Source organism: Cynoglossus semilaevis, chromosome 1 (genome assembly GCF_000523025.1).
Source record: "Cynoglossus semilaevis isolate Cse_v1.0 chromosome 1, Cse_v1.0, whole genome shotgun sequence".
NCBI classification, from domain to species: Eukaryota; Metazoa; Chordata; class Actinopteri; order Pleuronectiformes; family Cynoglossidae; genus Cynoglossus; species Cynoglossus semilaevis.
The window spans coordinates 17,649,343-17,673,760 of NC_024307.1; the positions used below are offsets into that span (position 1 = coordinate 17,649,343).

A 24,418-nucleotide genomic window follows, 5' to 3' on the forward strand; every position below is an offset into this window, starting at 1 on the left:
CAGCAGCCTCAGCAGCAGCAGCAGCCTCAGCAGCAGCGTTTGTTTTCTGATCCATCTTCACAGGAGTTATTTTGCTCTAATGGTGCATTTAATCTGACTCTGTCTCTCTCATTGCCTCCCCCCTCCTCCCCCTCCTCCTCCCCCTCCAAAAGAATGGAGTGTTCCACACACTAAGTGGAGATAATAGTGGCTCCATTTCTGTTTCTGAGAGGGTAATTTAGCCACTCTTTGAAAACATAATTGTCATAATGGCATTACAGAGTTGCTGCTTTTGTTGTTCACAACGTTGCCAGTCACACACAACAGTCTCCTTCTTTGTGTTTGATCAGCTTTTCTAACGCTCTCTTCTGAAGCTCAGCTGGTTTGGTCAGGAACCAAATGAATAGAAACTGGACTTCAATGGCATTTCAGTCCAGTTTATATTCATTTGGAGCCAATTTAACTGAAAACAGCTGATAAATCCACTTCTCTGTGGCCAGTCCCAGATGTTAAAGAAGCATGTTAGCATTAGCAACACTGTAGCATCTGTAGGTACAAGAGAGAAGGAGCAACGTAGTCCTGGAAGAGCAGAGTTCTACAGCACAAATACTTGGTGAAAGTAGGAAAGTCAATTCCTGTCACTGTGACACAGCTCACCAGTGTCACCACAACCAACTGTGACCTCTGTTTTTAACCCATCACCACAGTGAACAGTGGCAGCTTTAAGAACCAGGAGCAGTGAGTGGAGACGGAGCCATGACAGAGCAGCTGGTGGACTCAAACCTGAAACCTTCTGGACCCAAGTCCGCTTCCTTAACCATATGGTGGTCATGTGTCATGTGGTGAAACCAGGGGTCACTGAAGCCTCAGGATCATTCATTCAACCAGAAACAGAAATGATCACAACAAAGCAAAAAAGAAAAATCAGGTGAACAAAAATCAATAAAAAACATTAAAAGATGAAGTCAAGTCACAGTTCAGAAACAGACGACTGATGTTTCTAAATTATTATTTTTTTTAATCTTTTTTGAATGCGTCTCATCAGTCACTCACACATTATGAGTCTCACCATTGCAGGATGCAGTACCGATGCCGACCAGCAGCAGGAAAGGAGTCATTCAGTCCATGGGTTTAAAAAGGAAAGTAGAGCAGAGGAAATAATCCCTGCAGTGAAAAGTGTGTGAATAAAAGCGGAGCGTGATGAAGCGTTAGCCTGAGTTTAACCTCTGTCCTTCAGCCGTACCTGCTCCCAGCTCCAACACACACACACACACACACACGCGCACACACACACACCTCTGAGCCACTGTTTCACATGAAAAGCCATAAACTCATTAAGTGTGAGCTGCTGTTAATCCACTCTGATAATGAAGAGCAGGTGAGCTGAATGGAAATGACTTCAGCGCCTGGGCCACGGGAGCTGGTGAATTTCGATGAAGCTCGTCTACACCCCACCCACACCACTCTTCATCACTCGCACAGATCAAACAGCTGCGTCGGCAGCTCTGCTCTCATTTGTTTTATTTGTGCAGAGTCTAATACGATTTAAGCAACTGTGCAAATGAGATCCCCGAACCGAGGAGAAATTAGCCAATCAAATAAGAGTACGACTCCGACAAGTGTCTCCCGTCTGCGCTGGGACGAAAGTGAACGAGCGCTAACGTCTAATCGGTACCAAGTGTGGGATTGACAAAACTGATTATTAAGATGTTCACTGGATGGAGTTCAAATAGTTTTATATAAATAATGTGATTGAAATGAATTCTCAATGAAACGGAGTCAAATCATAATTTATCTGTTTAACAGTCCTGCTCTGATTGGCTGGTTTGTGTGCCTTTACCTTTAAATGGTAATGAGCCACTGAATGGCTTCATGTAACCATGACAACAGTTAAACAGTGAGAAAGAAGCAGCAGCGTAGTCAGTGGTTAGTAGTTAAATCTGAGACTTCAAAACGTCGAATAATCAGTGTTGGTTTTGGTTTGGTTTTTCAACCTTGGTCTCGACCCCATGTGGGGTCACCTGCCATTCAAATGGGGTCACCAAAAATTGATATTAATCTATTAATTGATAAAAAATACTGAAAATATTTTGTCAACTAATTATTCATTTTAAATTATGATTAAAAACACCACACACAATCTTCAACAACTGTTCTTTCACCTTCACGAATATAAAACGAGTTGAATAAAAAATACCAGAGCTGGAGCTAAAAAAAAAAAAAAATGTCTCTTAGAAATCTGCAATGACAAAAAGGGGTCACGGGCCAAAATAGGTTGGGAATCACTGAAGTGAGTTGTCACTGGCTGCGGGTCTGACCGTCACGTATGAGTAAATGGAGGTGAAATTTAAAACATTTGCAAATTTGTCCCAAACTGGTACCTGAAGCTAAGACTGAAACACCAGGGACCAGAGACGTAGGGACCAGAACCAGAAGACAGAGGAGGTTCTGAAGAACCACTTGGTCCAAAATGAACTTCAGCTCTTTGTCAAAAATGAGAGGAAAGACTTTAGAAACAGTTGAGTGAAATCTTTACTGTAGCAGCAAAATCAAACAAAATAACAGATTTCACAGCACCACCTTCATCACTACCATCATCGTCATCAGCAGCAGCAGACAGGTTTAAACACAGTAAAACCTTCCACCTTGGTCACTCCACAGCACACACCCTCATAAAATCATAAATAACAAGCAGATCTTTTCTCCCAGCGACTTCCCTCTGGTCACAGGAAAATAAATGATTGTAGTGACTTTGTGTCTCGGTGAGGAGTCAGGAAAATCATTAACAAAAAAAAATGGAAGTTAATTCAATCAGTCACTCCTCATGTGACACAGAGGGAGAGGAATCGCAAAATAAAAACAACAGAAGAAAAAAAAAAAAGTCTTTGAAATGAGAACATTTTATATTAACGTCTCTGTTGAATCCCTCTGGTTCAAAGGCAGCATCACTGTCAGACTTTGGCTTCGGACCCACGGACGACAGCCGTCTGTCGCCGGTGGGTCAGTAGTTATTGATAAGGCATCAGTAAATATGGAGGAGAAACAGAGGAAAGACAGGAGTGAATAAAGTGAGAGCGTCAGGACCGACCTGCGTCTCCTGATCAACTCGCCTCCTGTTCCCTGAAGAGCATGACGCAGGAGTGCAAAGACAAGTCAGGTGAACCAGTCAGTGACCAGTTCAAGTCCCCAGTGTCCTGGAGTCAAAGTGCTGTGTTAAAGGGATATGTTCACTATTGTTTTTTTATTTCTTCAAGTATGAGAGTCAGAGTCCGTCAGTCAGAACTCCTGCTCTCAGTGAGGAAGAAACTGATGAAAGTGTTAGTACTTAAGTAAAGATGATAAGACTTGTTTTAGCAGCAGTTCAATGACTGTATATCACAGCATTTACTGAATACAGTCACTTAGTTTTCGTGAAAACAAAAACAAAAATGTAAACTATTATTTTTCTCTCTCAGTCTGGACCTTTTCCTGACCTTCACTCCACAAAGGTCCTGGAGACCCTGAACCGTCCTGATCCTATGACCTCTCCCTGGTGTCCACGGCTCAGTTTGTTCATGTGCACACTTTCGCCACCAGGAGTCACTATTCTCAATTGCTAGCCATTTTCGTTTTGCCCAAACATCGCTAATCCAGGAAACTGCTAGAATCCCTCGTCGTAATCTGCGTCGGAGCCGTAATCTGAGACAGGAAACAAAGATCAATAATTATTGATTAGTGATCATCAGAGTCCAAGTCGGGACAAATGTTCAACATCAAACCGAGTTAGATTTCTGTGGTTTAGGTCAAAGGTCATGAAAGGTGAACTGTGAGTGGAGGTGTGGTTAGGAGTCCAGGTCACTGAAGACCTGTGTCCAGTCACAGCCAATCAGAGACATTTTAATCCAAGTCTTCAGTGAGGTTTGAGTGTGAACAGACAGTTCCTGAACTCTCCCTCAGTCTGGCTCCGTGTTTAACGACAATCCATTCTCTTCAGACACTTTGAGTCTTTATTTAACATTTCAAACCTGTAGAAGCTGCAGACAGACAGACAGACAGACACCACTGCAGTCTGTGTCTCTGACTGACTGACTGACTGGGACGAGGGTTTTTTTGTGTGTGTTTTTAATGAATCTGCTGCTGTGGGTCACAGCCCAGGTTCTGCTCAGACGCCTGCTGAGTTTTAATGAGCCGTCCCCTGCGTCAGATTAACTTTCACTCCACGTAAACGTGGAAGGCTGTTTCACTGCTGGGACTCTGACTCTGACTCTGCTGCTATTTAAATACACGTTCATAAAAACTGTCTTCATGAATCCTGGAGAGGAAACGGTCTTACTGCTGTCCCAGTGAGACTCAGGTCAGACAGAACCTCTGCAGCTGAGACACAGTGGACACAGAGTCCTGGGAATCAGTGGAGGGACACCATAGTCTCTGAGTGGAACTTGTCCTTAGTCGTTATAAGGACAGTCACAGGGACGAGCGGGACGAGGACCTCAGTCTGCTTGGTCAGATGTAGGACAGGACCACTGGTCATTGATGTACTCTTGATATAACTGATATAAGATGAGAATATATTATTTAGAGATAGGTGGCGCTGTTTGAGGCTTTTCATGTTAAATTGGTTAAAATGAAACCATTTAGAGTTCAATATTGTCTTTCACTCTACAGGTAGATGGCGTAACGGTACACGTAGTAATACCTGTAACAGTTGTTTACAGTAACAGTTCAATGTTTTTATATAGAATGAAGGTGATATTTTCTTCAACGTTTACAGTACTTTATATGTTCAGCATTATTTTTTTTATACATTCCCTCAAACCCCCATCTGAATTTGGAATCTGTGGCTCAGCTCATTTGGTACTATTTAAAATATCGATATATATCTCATATTACGATGTACTAAAAATATATCCTGATATGACTCGTTGCCCTCCTCTTTGGGGGTGAACAAAGAGAACAAAAAGTGTTTTGCAGGTCTTAATAGAAAGTTTCAACTGAGTCTGTGTCTACCTGTCTTCAGGCTAGGGGGCGCTCACACTGACCGTGGCTGTCAGAACCACTGAGCTCCACACTGCCTTAAAATCTCAGGACTGTCCCTTTAAAGTCAGTTATTATGGCATGTAATGCCGTGTGTGTGGTGTTGAACTGACTGTTGCTCCCCATCAGCTCCATGGCGCTGACACAGGGCTCCTCCTCCTCCTCCTCTTCATCATCGGCAGCAGCGTCATCGTAGACAACCGGGCCACTCTCCACCACCACGCCTTCACCCGTGGGGTTTTCCACCGGCACTGGCAGAGGGTTTGGGTTGGCAACCTGGACAAAGAATCCAGAAAATGTCTTTGGTTTTTAATGCAGAATATTTTGATCATATTTTTAACATAATGAGCAGAGAAATCTGACGTAGATGTGCTCTGTCCTGACCCACTTCCTGTTAGGAATATAAAAAAAAAATTAAAAAAACAGAAGAGTTTGATGTGTGAGCAGCAGGAGCAGCAGCAGCAGCAGCAGGAGCAGTTTTTAAATCTGCTGTGCTGGAATGTTCTCTCTCCAGGTCAGAGTTTAATCTGAGCCTGAAGAATGAACAGAAAAACCCCTCTTGGGTTCGAGTCCCATCACAGAGGAGAGGGTGAACGTGGGGGTAAAGTCCTCATCACAGCTGCCCCTCTTTTTACATTTCACCCCGTTAACATGGGCTCGGCTGAGCTGTCAGACGTTTCACGCCTAAACACGATGATTTTCCACCGCCTCGGGTCGACTGTGGCTGACTGTATTTTCCAGGGGGCTGCTGGGAAATAGAAAGTGAGCAGTTTACGGTTTAAAGAAGCAGACGTACAGGAGGAGACGTTGGCAGCAGCACAGGTGAAACCACTGGAACAAAGTAAGACAAAAAGTCCTTCTGACTTTTTTTGCTGTAGTTTCTGAGACTTTTTTTTCTTTTCTTTCCTGAGAGTCATCTTCAGTGATGTCGGTAAAGTCGACCTTGTTGTTCCCTGACAAAGCTGTCGGTTCATTTCCCTCCAGTCTCGTCTCATTTGGTTCTGTCAGTGCTGAATCATCCATTTCATACCGTGTTGAATATGTGACAGGAAAGGGTTAAAGGAGATTGTGTTTAATGGAAGGAACCTCTGCTGTCGGGCTTTGACACCTGCAGCTTCTGATGTTCCCATCAGCTGAGGATAAATATAAATGTGGCGGAGCAGCAGGAGGAGGTTCACGACTGGGAGGAGGAGGAGGAGATGTTTCCCCAGCTACGGGCTGAGAGCCACGTCTCTGCTCCTTCCTAACTCCTTTATTCTGGGACCGTGTCCTCCTCCACACTGGTACAGTCACACTGAACCCTGGTCGTTCATCTGCTGCGGCGCTAACCTCCAAACTATAACTGCATGAACACGGAGCAGTGTGGAACTCAAACGAACCAAAGAATCTGCTGAGTTTAGAGTCACAGACGAGATGATGAAGTGAATGAGGACAAATATTTATGGTCTGCACCGTTGAGGTCAGGACGAAGGAGCAGCAGCAGCAGCAGCAGGAGAAGGAACCGAAGGCGGGAAGCACCACAGCGGACGAGGCAGATTGATTGACAGGTTCTCATCGGAAAATTGGTGGCAGAAAAATTCCGTCAACTTTTCATTTTTACAATTTTGACAAGACGTTGGTTTGAAGTTTGAAACCTCAGTCAGAGAAAGACAGCGTTCACCTTCAGACGGTCATGACATCTGCTCCCATCAACACATGTCTTCAAACCCACACCTCTGACTGTCTTCACTGAAGAAAGAAAGGTTTCTTTTCTGTTAGGTGCCGTACACACACACACTCACACACACACACTCTCTCTCACGCACACCCACACGAGACACACACTTTTCAATCTGTTGCTGTAATGAAATGGCCGTGTTACATAACTGCAGCTGTGAGCAGCAGCAGCAGCAGCAGGGGGAACAGTCTTCACTCTGCACAGATCCACACAAGCGGACGCAGGTGTGGTGGGGAGGTGGGAGCCTTGTTGACCAGACCCCTTGCAGTAATGTTTTCTCCCTGGACGGAGGAGTCCAAGTTCCCAGAGAGAGCTCCTTTGAGAGCTGCAGACAGCAGCATGATGAAGCAGGAGAAGAGGAGGAGGAGGAGGAGGAGGAGGAGATGAATGGAGTTATGAGGAAGGAGCAGGAAACAGATGGAACACTGGTCCATAAAGACGCCTGCTTTTACCTTCATCAGATCACGTGACTCAACTCTTAACAATGAAAATATAGAATCAAAGTGATTTTTTTGTTAAACGACTAAATAAAAATGAAGGACCAGACTGAGACAAAGAGTCTCAGTCTGGTCCTGCAGAGGACAGCCCCCCCACCCCCACCCCCGACACTGAGGGTGGGCCCATTTTGTAGCTCACAGGCCACAGTGGGGTTAAATATTGAACCGACTGCTCAGGTCAGTGTCAGATAATGTGGCTCAGATGGACCAGAACAGAATGCTGTCATTTTTCAAAATAAAAGCTCTTCCTTCAGTGCAGTCAGCCAGGTCTGGTGATATAAACCAACTGAAACTGTTGTTGATGTTATTGCAGAAAAATGTCACAGAAACCAGTCCTCACCACAAGGTGGACAACTCTGTACTAATGTTCAACAGGACAGATCTGGAGGCCGTACGGGCCGTGTCTGGCCCTCGGACCATAGTTTGCTCATGCCTGAGTGTTGTAACTGCTGCAGCTGTAGTGACCCACAGTAGAACCACAGACACACAAACAACAGACTGAAGTCCACCGGCTGATTCAAAACTACTACGAGTTCTCCTGAGTGGACAGACATTTCAGGTGAGAAGAAGACGCGTCTCTCAGAGATGATAAAGGACAAAGAGGAAAACTCTGAGCTGCTCCACAGACTGACTGGGTCTGAGCTGCACAGACAGAGAGGTCACCAACAGACAAAGAGTTTTTAACAACCTCAGAATGGGTTTAGTTTAGGAGCGACTCAGATTTATCATGAGCAGGAAAGAGCTGGGAGGGAGGGAGGGGAGGGAGGGAGGGTGAGGAGACAGGAGGAGACAGGAGGAGACAGGAGGAGTAATGAGGGAACAGCAAACAAAGACAAAGTGAGGTTCACCTCTCACACGGCCTGAGAAAAAAAAATGAATTCATTCTGGTCCAGTGTCAACAGAGACTGTTTACTGAAAGACACAGACGGAGAGAGACACAGAGGGACAGATAGGTGAGACGATAGACAGATAAAGAGACAGACAGGCTGAGAGACAAATACACAGAGGACACAGAGGATAAAGACAGCACGCGGGTCTGTCCTCACTGAAGGACAATAACGTAGAGAGCTAAAGCAGAAGAGTGTGTCCTGCATGTGTCCATGCAGTCATCATCACCCTGTGAGAACAGATGATGATGATGATGATGATGATGAACTGACCTGACCCACGGCCATCTTCTTACTGGCCTGTCCACTGATGAAGGGCTGCAGCCTGAAACACAGAGGAGTGGACACTGTCAGCACAGAAGACGTCTTCACACTGACGGGAAATTGACTTTAATTCACTGTGATTATTTGGGTTCAACCAGATGTGTAATAAGAGACAGGTGGGTTCAAACAGAGGGGCGCGTTAACCATTAACAACCGTTAATCCAGGTGAAGAAGCAGAGACTCCGACAGTCACAGCACAAACACCAACCCACCCTCACCAATTAACCTTCCCTGAGGCTCCGCCCACCCAGCCTAACATCGCCAACACCCTCCCTGGAGACACGGAGCTACAACTCACGGACAAAAGACAGAGAGAGAGAGAGAGAGAGAGAGAGAGAGAGCTTTCAATTAGTCTACTCTAACCAGTGTGTGTGTGTGTGTGTGTGTGTGTGTGTGTGTGTGTGTCACTTTTTTTCTGAAAGCTCATTAGAAAGAAAATTTCAGCCAGGCTGACGAATGGCTCCCTGCTGAGTGAGCTGCTCAAAGTGTGAGACTGGAGCGACTCCCCTGTGACCTGACCAGGACAGGAGGAAGGAGACAGGGGGGGGGGGGGGGGAGAACAATGTTTGGTCACAACAGACAGTGAAAGGAGTGGGGAAACAGCTGAAGGTAAAAGAGAGAGGAGACCAAAAATAGAGGAGGAGATCTTCACTGTGGAGGGGGGGGAGGAGGAGGTGACTTTTACTCTGCAATAATCAGGAATGTTAATGAATAAATGATGATGATGATTTCCCACTCAAAGTCCAACCCACTGCCAAACAAACAACAGAATAAAAACTTCATCACAGATATTTTAATTCCTCATCTTCGAAAAATACGACAGCGAACAAGTCAAACTCTGGACGTGGATCATGGTCCGTTCATGGTCCGTTCATATAAAACCAACAAGTACCAACAGAAGTACCACAGGAAGCCAGACAGGAAGTGAACAGACAACAACCACAGTAAACTGGGCAGAAAGCATCCAATCTTTCAGGCTCAGCTCTGTCTGTTCCACAGTGAGAGGGTTTAATCTCAGAGTGATGGAGGAGGACTGCTCATCAGACACCTCCCCCTCCTCCTCACCTCCCCCTTCTCTATGATGGCATAGCAACAGCCGTATCCATGAACCAGACGTCCCACAAGCATCTGTTAAGTGCTGCCGTTATAAAAAAAAATTTAAAAAAATGGATGGATGAAATGAGCCTGGAAACAAACCCAACACCTCCATCCTCAGGTGCCACGGAAACCAAAAAGCTTTGAGGAAAAATGTCACCACAGAAGAACGGCGTCGTTCCTGCTAACTGTGGTGACGGCACCGATGGAAACCACTGAGCCGAAGTCAGGTGACCGGAACATGGACGGATGATTTGTACGATCTGACAGAAGCAGAGTTTAGGAGGAAAAGTCTGGGAACAGTCAGGGTCAGGGTGAGCAGGGATTTAATTCTGATGAATGAACACCAGCTCAACCACAGCTGGAATTCAGTCTTTAGAGAGGACAGTGACCAGGCATCAGAGACTGATGGAATTCTCTGATGGAGACACCAGCAGAGTTTTCACAGCGACGTCAGCGGAGGAGGATTTTCATAACAAAACTTTTTTTTACGTTTTTTTTTACTGGACTTATCGTTAACTTATCCTAAATTTCCCAAAGGGAACACCGGAGAGTTTAAAAAAGTGCTATCTATCTATCTAACGTTCTGGTGAGGTGTCCATGGTCCCTGTTGTGTCAGGGCTTCCATGTTAGACCAGGTCTGTGAACCATGACGGTCAGTCTGGATTAGTTCTGTTCTTCACAGAGACTGTTCTGTTAGGAACAAGTCTAAAAGTCTCAAAAAGTCATACAAATTCCATTTATTTTTTTTGACTGTTCGTGTTTTGGACAACGGTCATTAATCTTCGTTACCACGGCACAGGGTCTAGGAGTCACTATTAGGAGGTCAGAGGTCAAACGGCTGTCGACGACGCCGCAGGACGACCCGCGGCGGCAGACGTTTGGTCCCCACGGCAACCGTTAACAGCAGCAGGGAGTGGCTCCCGGCGCCCGGTTGGATCTTGCAGCATAAATCACTCACAGAGGAGAAGAATGGAGGCACACGCAGAGTCTTCAGGAGTGAAGACCACCTCCCCTCCACCCACAGACCCACAGACCCACAGAACACACCCCAACACACCTCACACATCATGGCTGACTGCTTTGAAGTGGTTCTGCAGGGAGGGTGAACAACACTTGGTCTAAAGATGTTTGAAAAAACATTCACATGTTACAGTATATGTGATGATCTAACAGCTGTGATGAAGACCAGTCAACAATGTCCTGAAAGTTGTGTTTTTCTATCATTTATACATGTATAATATTCAGACAAAACACGTCCACATGGACCTGGACATTGGACAGTCTGGTCTCAACTCTTCACTGACTCCAAAAAGGACACAGACTGAAAAACTCAAAAGTTTACTCTGAGTGGAGAAAACTTTATGAAAACTCTGCTGTGATTGAAGAATGGAGAGTTCATGGCTCAACATGAACTGAGACCCTGACCAGTCTGGACCCCACACAGTACAGACAGTTGAGTGAGACCAGACTATGGACTTGACTCAGACTAGGTCAGAAGTCTGAACACTGTGGGTACAATAAAACAATTATGTGGAGGGACTGAACAGCAGCATTGTTCCAGCGACCTGGACCTGAACTCTGAGACTCTGTTCTGGGTCAAATCTTGTTTATTCTACACATCTCTGATAGTTAGGCCACAGAACAACAAACTCCCATCAGTCTGGGTCGTCTGCCTGTCCGTCTCATATCAAACCACCCACCCACCCCCTCCTCCTCCTGCGGCGCCACCCTCCCCCCCACCCCACCACCCACCAAGTCTCTGTCTCAGTCTCTGTCTCTGTCTCTGTCTCTGTCTCAGTCTCAGTCTCTGTCTCAGTCTCTGTCTCTGTCTCTGTCTCTGTCTCAGTCTCAGCTCTGCGGCTGCTTCTTAATCAGCTTACTGCCAACGAGACCAACCCTGAGCTGAAAAGACGACTGAGGGAGTTCGTTTAGACGCCGGCTGACAACTGACTACGGCCTTGAGAGGGGGAGAGGGTGGTATCAGTGAAACTTAGAGAGGAAGAGGAATAGAAAATAAGAAAAGACGGCAATAATTCATCCTGGCTCTGAGCAGAGCAGGGACCAACTTGAGAGTGGAGATAAAAGAGGACAAAGAGGAAGTGTCTGCTTATTGTGGCTCTGGGAGGCAAAACTCTTCAGCTGCTGAGACAACCCCCCCCACCCCACCCCCCACCAGACCATGAACTGCACACAATAGTATCAACTCCTCTGGTGTCAACATTTCTGCTCAGCTAGCTGCCCTGGTATTTCTCCCTCTTTATTACTGTGGCTAAGCTGTGGATGAGAACTGGGATGTTTTCCAAATGGCCCAGTTTAAGAGTTTCGGGTTGAAATTCCAGACATGGTCGTCCCATTAGTTACAGTGAAGGGAGGTGCGCCGCCAAACAAAAGCCTCGGCCGCTGAAAGTGTTTGGGTGGAAGAGGAGAAAAAGCTGCTGCTGCTGCTGAGGCTATTACTGCTGCTGCTGCTGCTGCTGCTGAGGCTGATACTGCTGCTGCTGCTGCTAACAGGAAAACTACTGTCAAAGCGATTTCTCATTTCTAAACACTTGGTGAGATTCATCTGCACGGGGGATGGTGGGGGGCAGTGTGGGTGAGGCAGAGGAGATAAAACATGTAAGGAATGTTTTTGGAATTACTGTGGGAGGTTGAATATCTCATACAGTACAGTACTAAACACGGTTGGATTTAATTAGAAGTGGTAATTAGAGCAGATCATCTTCCAATGATCGACTTATTTATTTTACTTTTACCAACATAAAGACTGGAGCTAGGCACATTTCAAACCATCGTTCACCTACTGCCAGGCATGCCTTATGTTAAGTAACACATCCACTAGGGTGCGCTGAGGAACAGAATACACTAAATATTTATAAATATATATATGTACAAAAACATACATGTACATAGATACATACCTATATACACATATATACATTTACATATAAACAACATATTATACCTATATACATTTACATATAAACAACATATATATTATATAGATAAATTATCTCCATGTTGATTGGGTTATTTCATTTGTGAAGATTAATCTGACTATTATTTCAATGCATCTAAATGCAACGTTACCTTATAGTCGATACAGGCGTTACTATTTGGAACCACTGCAGGAGCTGAAGTGACTGACACCACTGTCACATGGATTGTGAGACACTGTAGACTAATATTTCGTGGAAATTCTCGCACCGTTCTACTAGCGGCCATGAAAAGGCAGCAGTCCCTGAGTGTTTGTTTTTTTTATTTTCCATTAAAACAAACCGTCTCCGTGGACTGCAGGACGGTTGATGTGGGCTAACATCAACAAACGGGGTTCATTCTGTCTGTTAACGTAACACGGTGCAGTCAGTCATGCTTTTCATGACCTGCGTAAAACAAAGCTGGACTATTTCAGGTACTGGGATGTTCAATGACAAATCCTGTGTCACTCTGTGGAAAGATGTAGAATAAAGACGAAGGACAGACACTTACAGCCTCATTACAGGAAAAAAGACAATCATAAATATATGCTACGTGGCAGCAGAAAATTCCCAGTGAGTTTTACTTTCTAATATATCTGTGTTCTGTAGACCAGAGAATGTTAAAACCATGCAGTCAGTTCAACACTTTAACACTGTTAAATTCAAGATAAAACTAACAGAGGGTTAGACGGGACATAGACCCCACCCCCACCCCCCCCCCCACCCCACCCTCTACCCACTCCCTCCAGCCCAGTTCCCAGTTCTGTTTGCACGTCAGCTAGCTTCAAACAGCACCAGCATCCAACGGCTCATTGGTTACAGTTTCCCGAGCAGAGGGCAAAAAGGAGGAGGAGGAGAAGGGGGAGGAGGGGGTCAGAGGAGGATCAGAGGCACTCGTAGGGAGGGGCCACAAAACCACGGACAAATTACACACCCTCCCGTAACACAGCTGGTCACAGAACAAGGAAAAACATCCTCTCTGATGGAGCGTGCAGAGGAAAAAGTGACAAACTCCTGGTCCGACCTCCCCTCACTCCTCATCTGCAGCTGAGCGTAGACTGAGCCTGAGCCCGTCCCTCCTACCACTGTTCCCCTGTTTCAGTGTAAAAATAATTGTGACTGTAATAATTTAATGCAGCAGCAGCAGGGGGTTTATTTTGGTCTTTATTTCGGCACCTGCTCCACTGAGGTGAAAAACAAACCTGAAGTATTTCCTGCCTCCCGTCCTCTGGCACAGCCTGTGAGAAGCAGAGGCTAAAATCACATCTGGCAAAAAAAAAAAAACTGCTGAGTTCTACTCTTTCTCTCTGCAGTTGGATCTGGCTCTGGGTTCCATTTACATTTTCTGAAAAACCAACATTGACCAGAATGTTGGGCCTGGCTACCATCCCGACTGAGAGGCTGAAAAAATAACTTTTTTTCTGTTTTCTTTTCTGGTACAAAAAAAGCTGTGGAATGAGGAGCGACTGAGTAAAAAAAGAATTAAAAAAAAAAAACAAAGGTTTAGAAGAGAGGAGGTGAAACGGTGAAGATGCACAGAGTGACCGAGGGCAGGGAGAAGTAGGGCTGCGGGGCAATTATCTGGGCTATTTATGGAAGAGTGCTTTTCCATCCTCCACCAGAGGAAAGGAGGGAACAAGGAGGGGAGGGGGAGTTGGCAACTGGATGAAGGGGGAGGAGGGAGGAGAGACAGAAGGAAGGCAGAGGGGAGAAATACAGAAGGAGGAGGAGGAATGAAGGACTCCTGAACCTGGACAGTTTGGTCCTGTGAGTTCAGAGAGGACGGGGGACGAGGGTGAGAGAGGGGACAAGAAAAGAGAAGCAAATGTGAAGAAAAGAAGAAAACTTCAACATCTAAAAAGTTTATAAAACGTCCACTCAGTTTAAAAAAAAAAAAGTCAAATAATCTGAAGTATTCTAGCTGAGGCTTCTGACCGTCGCCTCTGACGCAACTGTCGTACACTGTTCACTAACGGTCGTAACGCCAAGATCACCAAGACATCAGAACACAGAGGAAAAAGGCAAAAGTCTGAGTGAAGATCAGAGCTGCTGCAGAACTGATGGTGCCGAGTGATCTAACAGTTCGGAAAGAGTTTTACTGAGGATTGGAGTCATCACAGTACGGGGGGAAGGAGGAGGAGGAGGAGACATCCAAAAAGAAGGTCAAGATGGAAAAGAAGAGGGAGAAAATAAAGGCAAAAAAGAGGGGAGAGGTGAGGAGATGGAGGAGGTGAGATAAAGGTACACAGGGTCAGATGAGGAAGGGGAGGAAATAAGGTGACAGGAAGAGAAGGGAGAGGTGAAAGGAAACAGGAGGTGAAGTGAAAGACAGAAAAGGGGAGAAAAAAGGAAAGGGAGAGGGTGAGCTAAAGGTAATAAAAAAGGAGAGTTGAGGAGAGGGAGAAAATGAGGTAGAGGAAAAACAGGGAGAAGTGAGGTGGAAGAAAAATTAACTTCTGAACCAGAACAGCTGCAGTTTGGAGTGAACTCAGCACAGAATGAAAAACATTATCAAAACCTCTTCAGACCAAATCAGTCGACCGCCGAGACCAGATCCTGGGCTCAGTGCTGTCACGTTTACATGTGTGTTTGCTTTACGGGTCAACAGAGGAGTGGACCAGGAGAAAGGTGTTGGTTGGTCCAGCAGGAGAGGAGGCAGGAGAGGAGAACAGGCAGGAGAGGCAGGAGCACTGTGTAGCCCCTATCAACCAGGCCTCCAAGCAGGGCACAAAGGCTCCACTGTGAGCAGGCCTCCTCTTGCACCTCCACAGGTCTGCATGCTTTTAATAAGCAGCACAACAAGCCTTTCAGAGACTGCACCAATGGTGAACTCCTACAATGAGGCTCTGAATGGAGCCATTCTGAGTCCAACGGTCACTGGTCGGGGTGTTTTGTTTTTCGTCTTAGCAGCAATAATTGTTCACTCCAGTCTGACTACCGACTGCTGTTAGAAAACGGGAGATCATCCGGCTGCAGGGCTTTTTATTTCTGCTGCTAATGAGCGGTGCTGCGGAGCAGCTGAAGGCTGAAACCCTGCAGGGTTCCACAGTTCGTTTGGTACATTCACAGAGGCCTGAGCTCAGGATGCACAGATGCTTCCTGTCAGGAAGAAAAGAGACAAATGACAGAATGGAACCAAGGGCGACGTTGATGACTCAGGAGAAAGAGTCTGTTGTCACTGGTGGACCAACAGATCTGGAGGAGGGTTTTGAAACACTGCGGCAGGTCAGACTCTTCAGCAGGGACTCTGAGGACAACATGAAACCAGAGCTGGTCTGTCCTTCATGGAGCGTGACGGCTCCACCACCAGAAGATCGCTTTTGTTATGAATAAAATAATATATATGGAAGAAGAACAGCGCCTCCCCCATCACTCCCTCTCCTTACTCTCCTCCTCTCAGAGCACAGCTTCAGTTGTCTAGCATCGACCCCTGACCTCCCAGTGGAGGCGCGCCATCACAAACTCCCGCTTCCCCACAGCAATCAATAAAAGTCTCACGTTATCGCTTCTAAATGAGACGTGGTCTAATGTGTCATAATGTGTGTCATCAATCAGGGTGTCAGTGGAGGTGGAGGTGGACCCCCCACACCCCCACCCCACCCCCCGAGAACCTGCTGGGCATCAGTGCAGTCCACAGCAGTCCCACTCAGACACAGGCAGACTTCAGGGATAACAGTTCTGTACACATTTTCAATCTGTTTTTGATGAAGTTTTTTTCTCCTCTATTCATTTGATTTCTCTTTTCTGTAAAAATATAAACTTCCAAAGAAAACTTCAACAAAACAACTTGATGACCCAGAAACCGAGCGACAGAGGGGGAGATTTTACATCCGATGGTAACCATCCAAATCCTTCAATGAATGGCTGCATTCCAAACCTCATCTGAGATGTCCACAGCTCAGTCCGTCTGACAGAAGCTTCAGACCAAGAGCAGTTCTTTGTTGAAGCCAGTTTACTCAGATTTATTTTCCATGACCTGTTTTCCTGTCTCTAATGGTTTTTTCTTTTTCAGACCCACGCCTGTGTCCTCCGTCTGTGTGTGTCTGTGTGTGTGTGTGTGGATCCTCCTCACAAATCCACTTTGTCACAGACAGAACATTTGATTTAACATGAAAAGAGAGTGGTGCTGAAACCAATCCACACTGCAATAAACAGCAGATTTATCAAACCGCGGGCTGAGTCTCAACCCCAAAACACGCTGCATCATCTCAGAGCTCTGGACGGAAAACTGCATCCAGATGAGTGGAGCTCAACTAACCACAAAATGAGGAGCTGGAGGAAGAGGTTTACGTTCACGTAATCAGCAAACAGCTGCCTCAGTGTGAGTCCTATCAAGCCTGGAGATGGAACCAGCATCAGCTCAGACAGCTTTGGAAGAAGAGCTATAGGAAAAAAAAAAAAAAAACTTCCCTCAACTGCAAACTGATTCTCTACACATTAGGTTCCTGAAAAAACCTGGGACTGGACCAGGTCTGTGAAGACCAGGACTGGACCAGGTCTGTGAAGACCAGGACTGGATCAGATCATTGTCAACAACATTTCTTCAGTTCCTCTTCATTTATTTAATTTTAAAATTCAAAAATAAAAAAGACCATGGGAATAAATGGATACACCTGCCCAAAACTTTTGCACAACAATGGACATTCCAGTCTAAACTCACCCACCTTTTTCCCAGAGTGCTTAGCGGCGTGCTGAGGCTGAGCGCATTTCGCGGGGAGCCTCTGTTCCGTCCAGTCAGTTTGACGGACGACGGCTCTTTCTTCGGGGTCTCCTTCTGGCGGGCAGGACTGGACCCGGGTTTGACGTTGACGTCCTTCAGCACGTCGTAGTTGATCTTGGTGGACAGCTTCCTCTGCTCCAGCAGCTTCTCGATGGCCTCGTCCGCCGTGCTGGCTCTGATGGGAGCACGTTTTTTCGAGGGGCCTCTCGGCTGAAACAACAGGTCGTTACTAGATGAGTGACATCACAAACGTCACTGAGTCTGTACTCCATCAGATGATCAGGGTTTATCATTTACAGGCTGGAATTTTAAAAATATTTCACACATCTTTGCACCAATTTTTGCTCTACTTTGTACAAATAAAATAAAGTCGATTCTGAATCTGGTTCTGATCTCCTCCTGATGGACACAGCAGATGGTCAGATGATTCCTAGAATCAATGTTTGGACCATTATGACAGGGATCGTCCCAGACCAGCAGAGGAACCATCATCTCACACCGATGCACCTTCACACAAACACACTGTAGTGTCATCATTGTGGACAAACAGCACATAAAACACCAGCACGCTCCGCGTCAGTAGTGTCTCCACGCTCACGTCCACTCCGACGGCTGGAGCGTTTGTGTCCAGAGCTTCACGTCTCATTTCATCTCTGCTCTGCTGCAGTTATTCCAGACAGTCAGAGTCTGGAGGCAGATGCTGGGACGAACCAAACCACTGAAGTGAGCCAAGAATACAGCGATGTGAGAGGGAAAACGAGGTGGAACCAATTTTCCCATCACTGTCTGACTGATCCACGGACCATCTGACCGATCGGCTGAAGGCTGTGGGAAAAGGCTCCAGTGGTTTTCGAGGTGCTTTATGTTCCATGTCCCACTTAATGGGTTCACTTTGGACACAAAGACACTGAGTTAGAGCTGGTCCAGTCCAACAGAACCAGAACTACAGGCGATGGTTACAATTTAGTTGCAACTTCTGTCAAACAGTTGTTTGACAGAAGTTGACTGTTGAGTTCTGTTTGGTCACTCAGTTTGACTAACTGACCAGAGCAGGGCTGTCCAGCCTACAGTTTAATCTACTACCAGACATGCGTTCACTGAGATTAAATCTCTGTTTACATGTCCCGCCTTCTTGTCATCAAACATGACTCTGATTGGCTCAGGCGTCCATATTTTCTTCGTTAACATGAAGAAAACATTATGGTCAGACCCTGTGTGGGTCAATGAGAGAGGATTAGAGAAGGTGCTGCTGCTGCTGCTGCTGCTGCTGTGATGTTGATGACAGAGGTGTGGACTCGAGTCTCATGACTCGGGTCAGAGTCATCAATTTGATGACTTTCGACTCGACTTGACAAAATGTAAAGAGACTTGGAACTCGACTTGGTCTTTAACATCAATGACTCGTGGCTTCACTTGGACTCGAGCCCTTTGACTCGACAAGACTTGATACTTTCTCCAAAACCCAAAGATTATAAAGTAAGTTATTGAGGAGCGCTGTGTATCTCTCATTGTGTACATGTGTGCGTCTGTGTGTGTATGTGCTGTCGGCACAACATCCAATTAAATTAGACCCACGTTGTTTTGACGCGATAATATCGTGCCAATCAAATTGCGGGCCAACCAATGAGAAAGAGCTGTCAAACAATGCGCGGGTTAGAGAAAATGATACCAAAGATTGTGTTGTTCGGATTTAAAAACTACGATATGGTCAACAAAAAACGAGTGGCAGTGAGTGGAAGGACTCGAAACAGAAACGGCAGGACTTGGGACTTGACTTGACACTTTTCAGTCTTGACTTAGATTCGACTCGGACTTTGCCTATTTTGACTTGAGACTTGATTCGGACTTGAGTGCAAAGACTTGAGACTTGCTTGTGACTTGCAAAGCAATGACTTGGTCCCACCTCTGTGGACAGATAAAGAGTTTACCTTAAATATTCAAGGATAATAAGTCAAAGAAAACAGAAAGAGTCAAAGAGTTTAACTCTGCTCTCACCTTCTTCTCCTTGTACGTCCCCAGCTCCTTCTCCTTTGCTATCCTTGCCTCCTTTTCTATAACGAGATCAGGCGTTACCACTAGATGTAGCTATGTTCAACAGATGAAGTCCAATATTAAATACATTACCTTTCTGCTCCTTAAGGTAGTCAGAGTTCTCTGCCATCCAGAGGGCCGTCTTTACCTTCACCTCATGATCGCTGAGAAGATACTGCAGAGACAGAAACAATTACTGGTCTCCAACTCAATCAGTAGTTTTAAAAAATGGACAAGAAAAATAAAAATAAAAATAAATGAGCAGACTGACAGAGAAGAACAAAAGTGTCTTGGATGAAAACTGTTTGGGAAATGTCTCATTTAAATGAAGTGGAAACAGCAGCTCCACCCACCAGATCGATCTCTTTGTCATCGATGCCACTCAGGTCCAGCTCCCCACTGTCCTCGTCCCCACCTGTCAAAGACCAAAGCAGGGACACACTGAGGTACCATTTTTATTTCCTTCCTGGGTTAGAGCAGGAGGCCTGACGGGAACGACACCTCCTTCATCCTGCTGCGTCTCCTTCCTCCATGGGTTAAACGGTAAATTAGATGGGACTGCGACTCCCTGATAAACAGGATAATAGGCTTAACTCTGACTGCAGCAGCTCCACCTTCACACTCTTCTCTTTTTAATCACAGATTGAATTTTTTGGAGAAAATGCTGAAAGTGTTTTTTTTTTGGACATTTGACACAGTATGTCTAAAAGAGAAAAAGCTGAGACACGCATGCTGGAATTTACTGAGATTGAACAGTTGAAACGGTAAAAACTTTGAATGGTGCTGATAAAAGGAAAGGTTCCAGTTCACCACAGTGATTGAACTGAGAAACAAAACATTTCTCAGTATTTGACAAGGGGTAAAAAAAAAAAAAAAGGATCGTTCACAGACACTCAGCAGTTTTGGCTCAAAATGTGTCTTTAATTTATTTTGACTGTGTCGCCCGCTCAGTTATTCATCAACTGTAGACAGAGTTTCTCTTCCTGCCTAACATGTAGCCATTTTAGCCAGGTTTCTCAGCTATTTGTACACAATTCAACATCACTGTTGATGGAACACTTTTAAAATGCCATTACAGTAAAGTCCACCCCTACTAACGAAGGCCGGTTGGACTCTTACACCCAGGTTGGCACAGCTAAATAATTTCACTTTCTCAAATTTGTCAAATCAAATCTTTTTAGAGCTTTTCCCCTTCACTGATGTCAGGAATTCAGAACCAGGGTTTTATAGGTAAAATAGGCCACTGAGTTGAAAGCAGTCATTTAACTTGTGTCATCTCTCTGCCTTCGACGCTGACTGCCGTCATGGGGGGGCGCCATCCCCTTCCTCCCTCCCCCCATTTTCCTCGAGTTCAATCTCCCACCAGGACGGCTGCTTCAAAGAGGTGTCACCTGAGTCTGCAGGCAGCTTTACCGCTTCATTAGGGCGAGACAGGTGCAAAGAGAAGGAGGTAAAAGATGAGGAGGAGGAGAAGGGAGACGAGGAGGAGAAGGGAGAGGAGGAGGAGGAGGGGGGAGCCTTCCTCAGACAGCCAGGGAGCTTGGTGCTGGGATTATCTGGCTGCTCATTTGAGTTGAGTTAGCAGCTTCCTTGAATAAAGAAGACACCACTCCAGAGGGGAGACACGGGTCAGTCACTATCTACTGGGCCCAGCCCTCCAAGAACTTCCTCTCTGTGGGGTGGGCGGGGACCAGATAAGGCGGAGAGGAGCGCCGGGAGAAATCCACAGCACCAGGAGGCAGAGAACCAGCGAGTCTGAAGGCTGATACCAGCAATTTAACCTCGGGGGAAGGGAGAGGGGGCAGAAGTGCAGCCCCCAGCTCTGGGGCATCTAGACTGGCTAATTTCAACAAAACCATGAAGATACTACAGATAAAGAAAAAATAACTGAGCCATCAGCTCCAGAGGCAGTTAACAGAGCTCCTTCTATTGGTGGAATTTGCCGGAGCTGTATTTGAAGAGTTCTTTAACATTCAGCGTTTTGCTTCTCCTTTTTTGTAGCTTAATTTCAAACCAACATAAAGATCAAATACGATGGTATGACATCAGTGCTTCGAGTGTTAGCAGGTGCTAAAAATAAATGCTAACAAAAAGGTTAATCGATTAAACCATAAACCTGAAGCATGTTCACAGCTGCAGAAAAATAACCGAGACAAAAGGACACACTAATATGACCCCCGCCCTGGCCCTCATGTTCATCAGCAGGTAACATGAGCCCACATTTGTCCCACCTCCAGTCCTTTCATCTCCAACATGATGCTGCAGAGACACGGACAGCAGCAGTGAGGACTGATGTGGTCAGAGGGAGAATTTTACTGTAGAAGAAAAAAGGAGCAGAGGAACTGTACCCTGAGGAGGGAAGGCTACCTGATGAAGGTGACTGTGAAGAAGAGAAATGGGGGTGAGGGAGTAGAGGGGGGCCAAGTCATCAGAGAGACACTGAAGAAATGTTTCGGAAAAGTTTTAGACTGCGGTAAAAAGGTCAGACTCTGACAGGAACACAAATATCTTTACTTGGAATTTTTTCTGCAAAACCTGGGTGGAAAATGTCCGTCTGGGCTTCCATAGTACACACAACGTCAGAGAATACTACATGTTGTAGACTAGGTAACCATCAGCTGACTAAAGCAAAAAAAGAAAATGCTGCAACAAACAGCACCTATAAACAACTAAAAGTTAGCATTGAATATTTATAGAACCTAAGTCCAGATAAAGAACCACGGTTATGGTTGAATAAATGAATGATCTACTCTTTGAAAATGGTTATTTCTGACCATTGGTCATTACTTCTGTGATCCATCTAGGCCCCAGACCCCATGTTTGACATTGTCTGTCTTAAAGACTGTTGTAAAATTTTCTATTTATTCACAGGCTGTTTTTCTTTCACAGGAAAACAAGTGAACCAAAAACATGAAAATATTTTACTTTGTTGTCTTAACTGTCTGTGGTTTTCAGACCGCAAACCTCTCTTATCCAACAGAATTTTCTCTTCTTTTTTATTCTCTCAGCTCCTTCAAACAACAGTCGAGTACCGATTCAAAAACGTTTCACAAGCAGAGGGTTTCTCTCCTCCATGTTTTTCACTGGTGGTATAATTAGAATGTAGCGAAGTGTCAGGGCGTGTATACCACGTCCATTAGCAAAGACGAAATACTCTGACCTTCACGCAGGAGGAAAAGTTTCATCTTTAATGGAGAAAAACAAAAACAATGTGTCGGTGACAGAGAGGCAGAGCAGGACAGATAAGGAGAGGAGAAATGAAGGAGGGAGGAGACACAAGGGTGATGGAGGTAAACAGTGGGGGGGTCGGTAGGGAGGAGGAGCGATGTGGAGGAGAATCTCCATAAGAAAAAGATATAATAATATCTTTATATTTTATGGATATATATTGTAATATATCCATAAAAAAAGCCAAAGGTGAGCGATGACCTTGAAATACTACCGCCGACATGGCAGTGTACGTACAGTACCACCATACTTTACACTCAGCAGTGAAAACATTAACAACACATTCTGCTGGAGTTTGACATTTTTGAGAAAAAAAAACCTCAAGGTCACATTCAGATACAGTATTTCCCCGTTTTCCCAAACAACTCCTGGAGGAACAACAGGCGAACACACAGCCCTGGGCGACAAACTATATTTTCTCCACCAAAACAATTTTTTTAAAAACTGTGTGAGTGTGGGAGCAGACAAACACCCACACACACAGCTGCGGGCAGGTTCACATATGTTTTTTCATCAGTTTAAAAATAAAACCACCAACAGTCTGTTCTTAGAAGAAGTGAAGAATGTCATTGAGAGTGAGGAGAGGGTTTTCTACTAAACAGACGGAGATCTGGGTTTTTACATTGATGAAAAAGAAAAGACTCAAAAAACTCTGTTTGTTTGTTTGTTTGTTTTGTTCTTTGTAATTTTCCACAGTGGTATTAGGAATTATACACTCACCAACAGGGAATATGACCAAATATTATTTATACAATGAACCCATGGGAAACAAAAATCCCACATTTTTCCCAGAAACATTTTTATGGCTGTTAACAGTGAAAAAGAAACGCCATTGTGTGAAAATAATGCTGTTGGAAAATGAAGCTCTTTTCTGCTGACACTTTTTGTTCCCACTTAAACCACAGCAAACAGATTTATCTCAAGCGTTAATCACTGTCTCTTTTATTGTATAATCCAGATTTCACTGCTGTGGATTACAGATTAAAGGCCTGGCTGTAATCAGTGTGCTCCTCCCTCTGCTGCAGCGTCTTTAAAAAAAAAAACAGTTTGGAGCCGGTGGACGTCCTTCCCTGCGGCACTGTGAGGTCACGAGGCTCGGTGCCAGCTCGGCCTCACAGACAGCCAGCAGCCGGAGGAGGAAATAAACAGAGAGGCAGAGAATCTCGCTGACACCGGCAGAGCGGGCCGGACCATTAAAAACTGACCCCGCTGCCCTTGGAGGAGCTCACTCTGAAAGTACACCCACTCCTCCACCTGCTCCTCCTTCTCCTCCTCGGGACATTCAAATACACGGGGAGTGAGGAGACACAGACGTGGAGGATCTGCAGGCAGGAAGTCTGCTCTCACTGCTGAATGATGAAGATGAAACCAACAGCAGGCTTTTTATCTCTTGGCAATTTAGATGAATATTTACAACATATTTACAAAACTCTGGCAGCTCATCACTCCCAACCTCTACCTCATTCACACACTCCATGTTCAGTCACACAGCGCCAACAACATCCTGCTCCTGACCTACAAAACTCCCTGACACCTCTGTTAGTGTTCAACTTCCTGCAACTATTTCCCAGCTCAGGGATCCTCCTACAGACCACAGGGACAGAGACCAGGTCCAGGTCTGTTTGGAGTCAGAACTTCTCCAATCTGGAACTACAGTCTGTAAAACCAATCTCTTCAACAAAGCCTGTGGATTAAAGTAGGTTATTGTCTGCTCTCTTTGCTATTTTAAAAGATGTCAATTCTATTCACTACGTAAAAGTGAACAGCTGTAGACTATCTCTTATATTAACAAAACAGGATGGAACAGGAATGACAAAATAGTCAGACTTGTCATTCTCCTTAATAAAAACGTCTGAGTAATTTCCCATTGGACGACAGCAGCAGCAGCAGCAGCAGCAGCAGCAGGAGGAGCAACAGCAGCCACGGCACCGAGCAAAGACGCAAGCCCA

The 24,418-nt window shown here is 45.4% G+C and overlaps 1 protein-coding gene across 1 annotated transcript in view; it reads right to left on the bottom strand.

The window, feature by feature from the left end:
- Positions 1-2,238: 2,238 nt before the first annotated feature.
- brf1a (BRF1 general transcription factor IIIB subunit a) overlaps positions 2,239-24,418 on the bottom strand; it is a 54,212-nt gene continuing 32,032 nt past the window's right edge. Inside the window, exons 13-19 of the mRNA XM_008315763.3 lie at positions 19,595-19,656; positions 19,335-19,416; positions 19,206-19,261; positions 17,155-17,420; positions 8,367-8,418; positions 5,106-5,268; positions 2,239-3,657 (exon numbers count right to left, since the gene is read on the bottom strand). Of these exons, the coding sequence (XP_008313985.1) occupies positions 3,620-3,657; positions 5,106-5,268; positions 8,367-8,418; positions 17,155-17,420; positions 19,206-19,261; positions 19,335-19,416; positions 19,595-19,656 (719 nt within the window). The 3' untranslated portion in view covers positions 2,239-3,619. The remainder of the gene's footprint in view (positions 3,658-5,105; positions 5,269-8,366; positions 8,419-17,154; positions 17,421-19,205; positions 19,262-19,334; positions 19,417-19,594; positions 19,657-24,418) is intronic.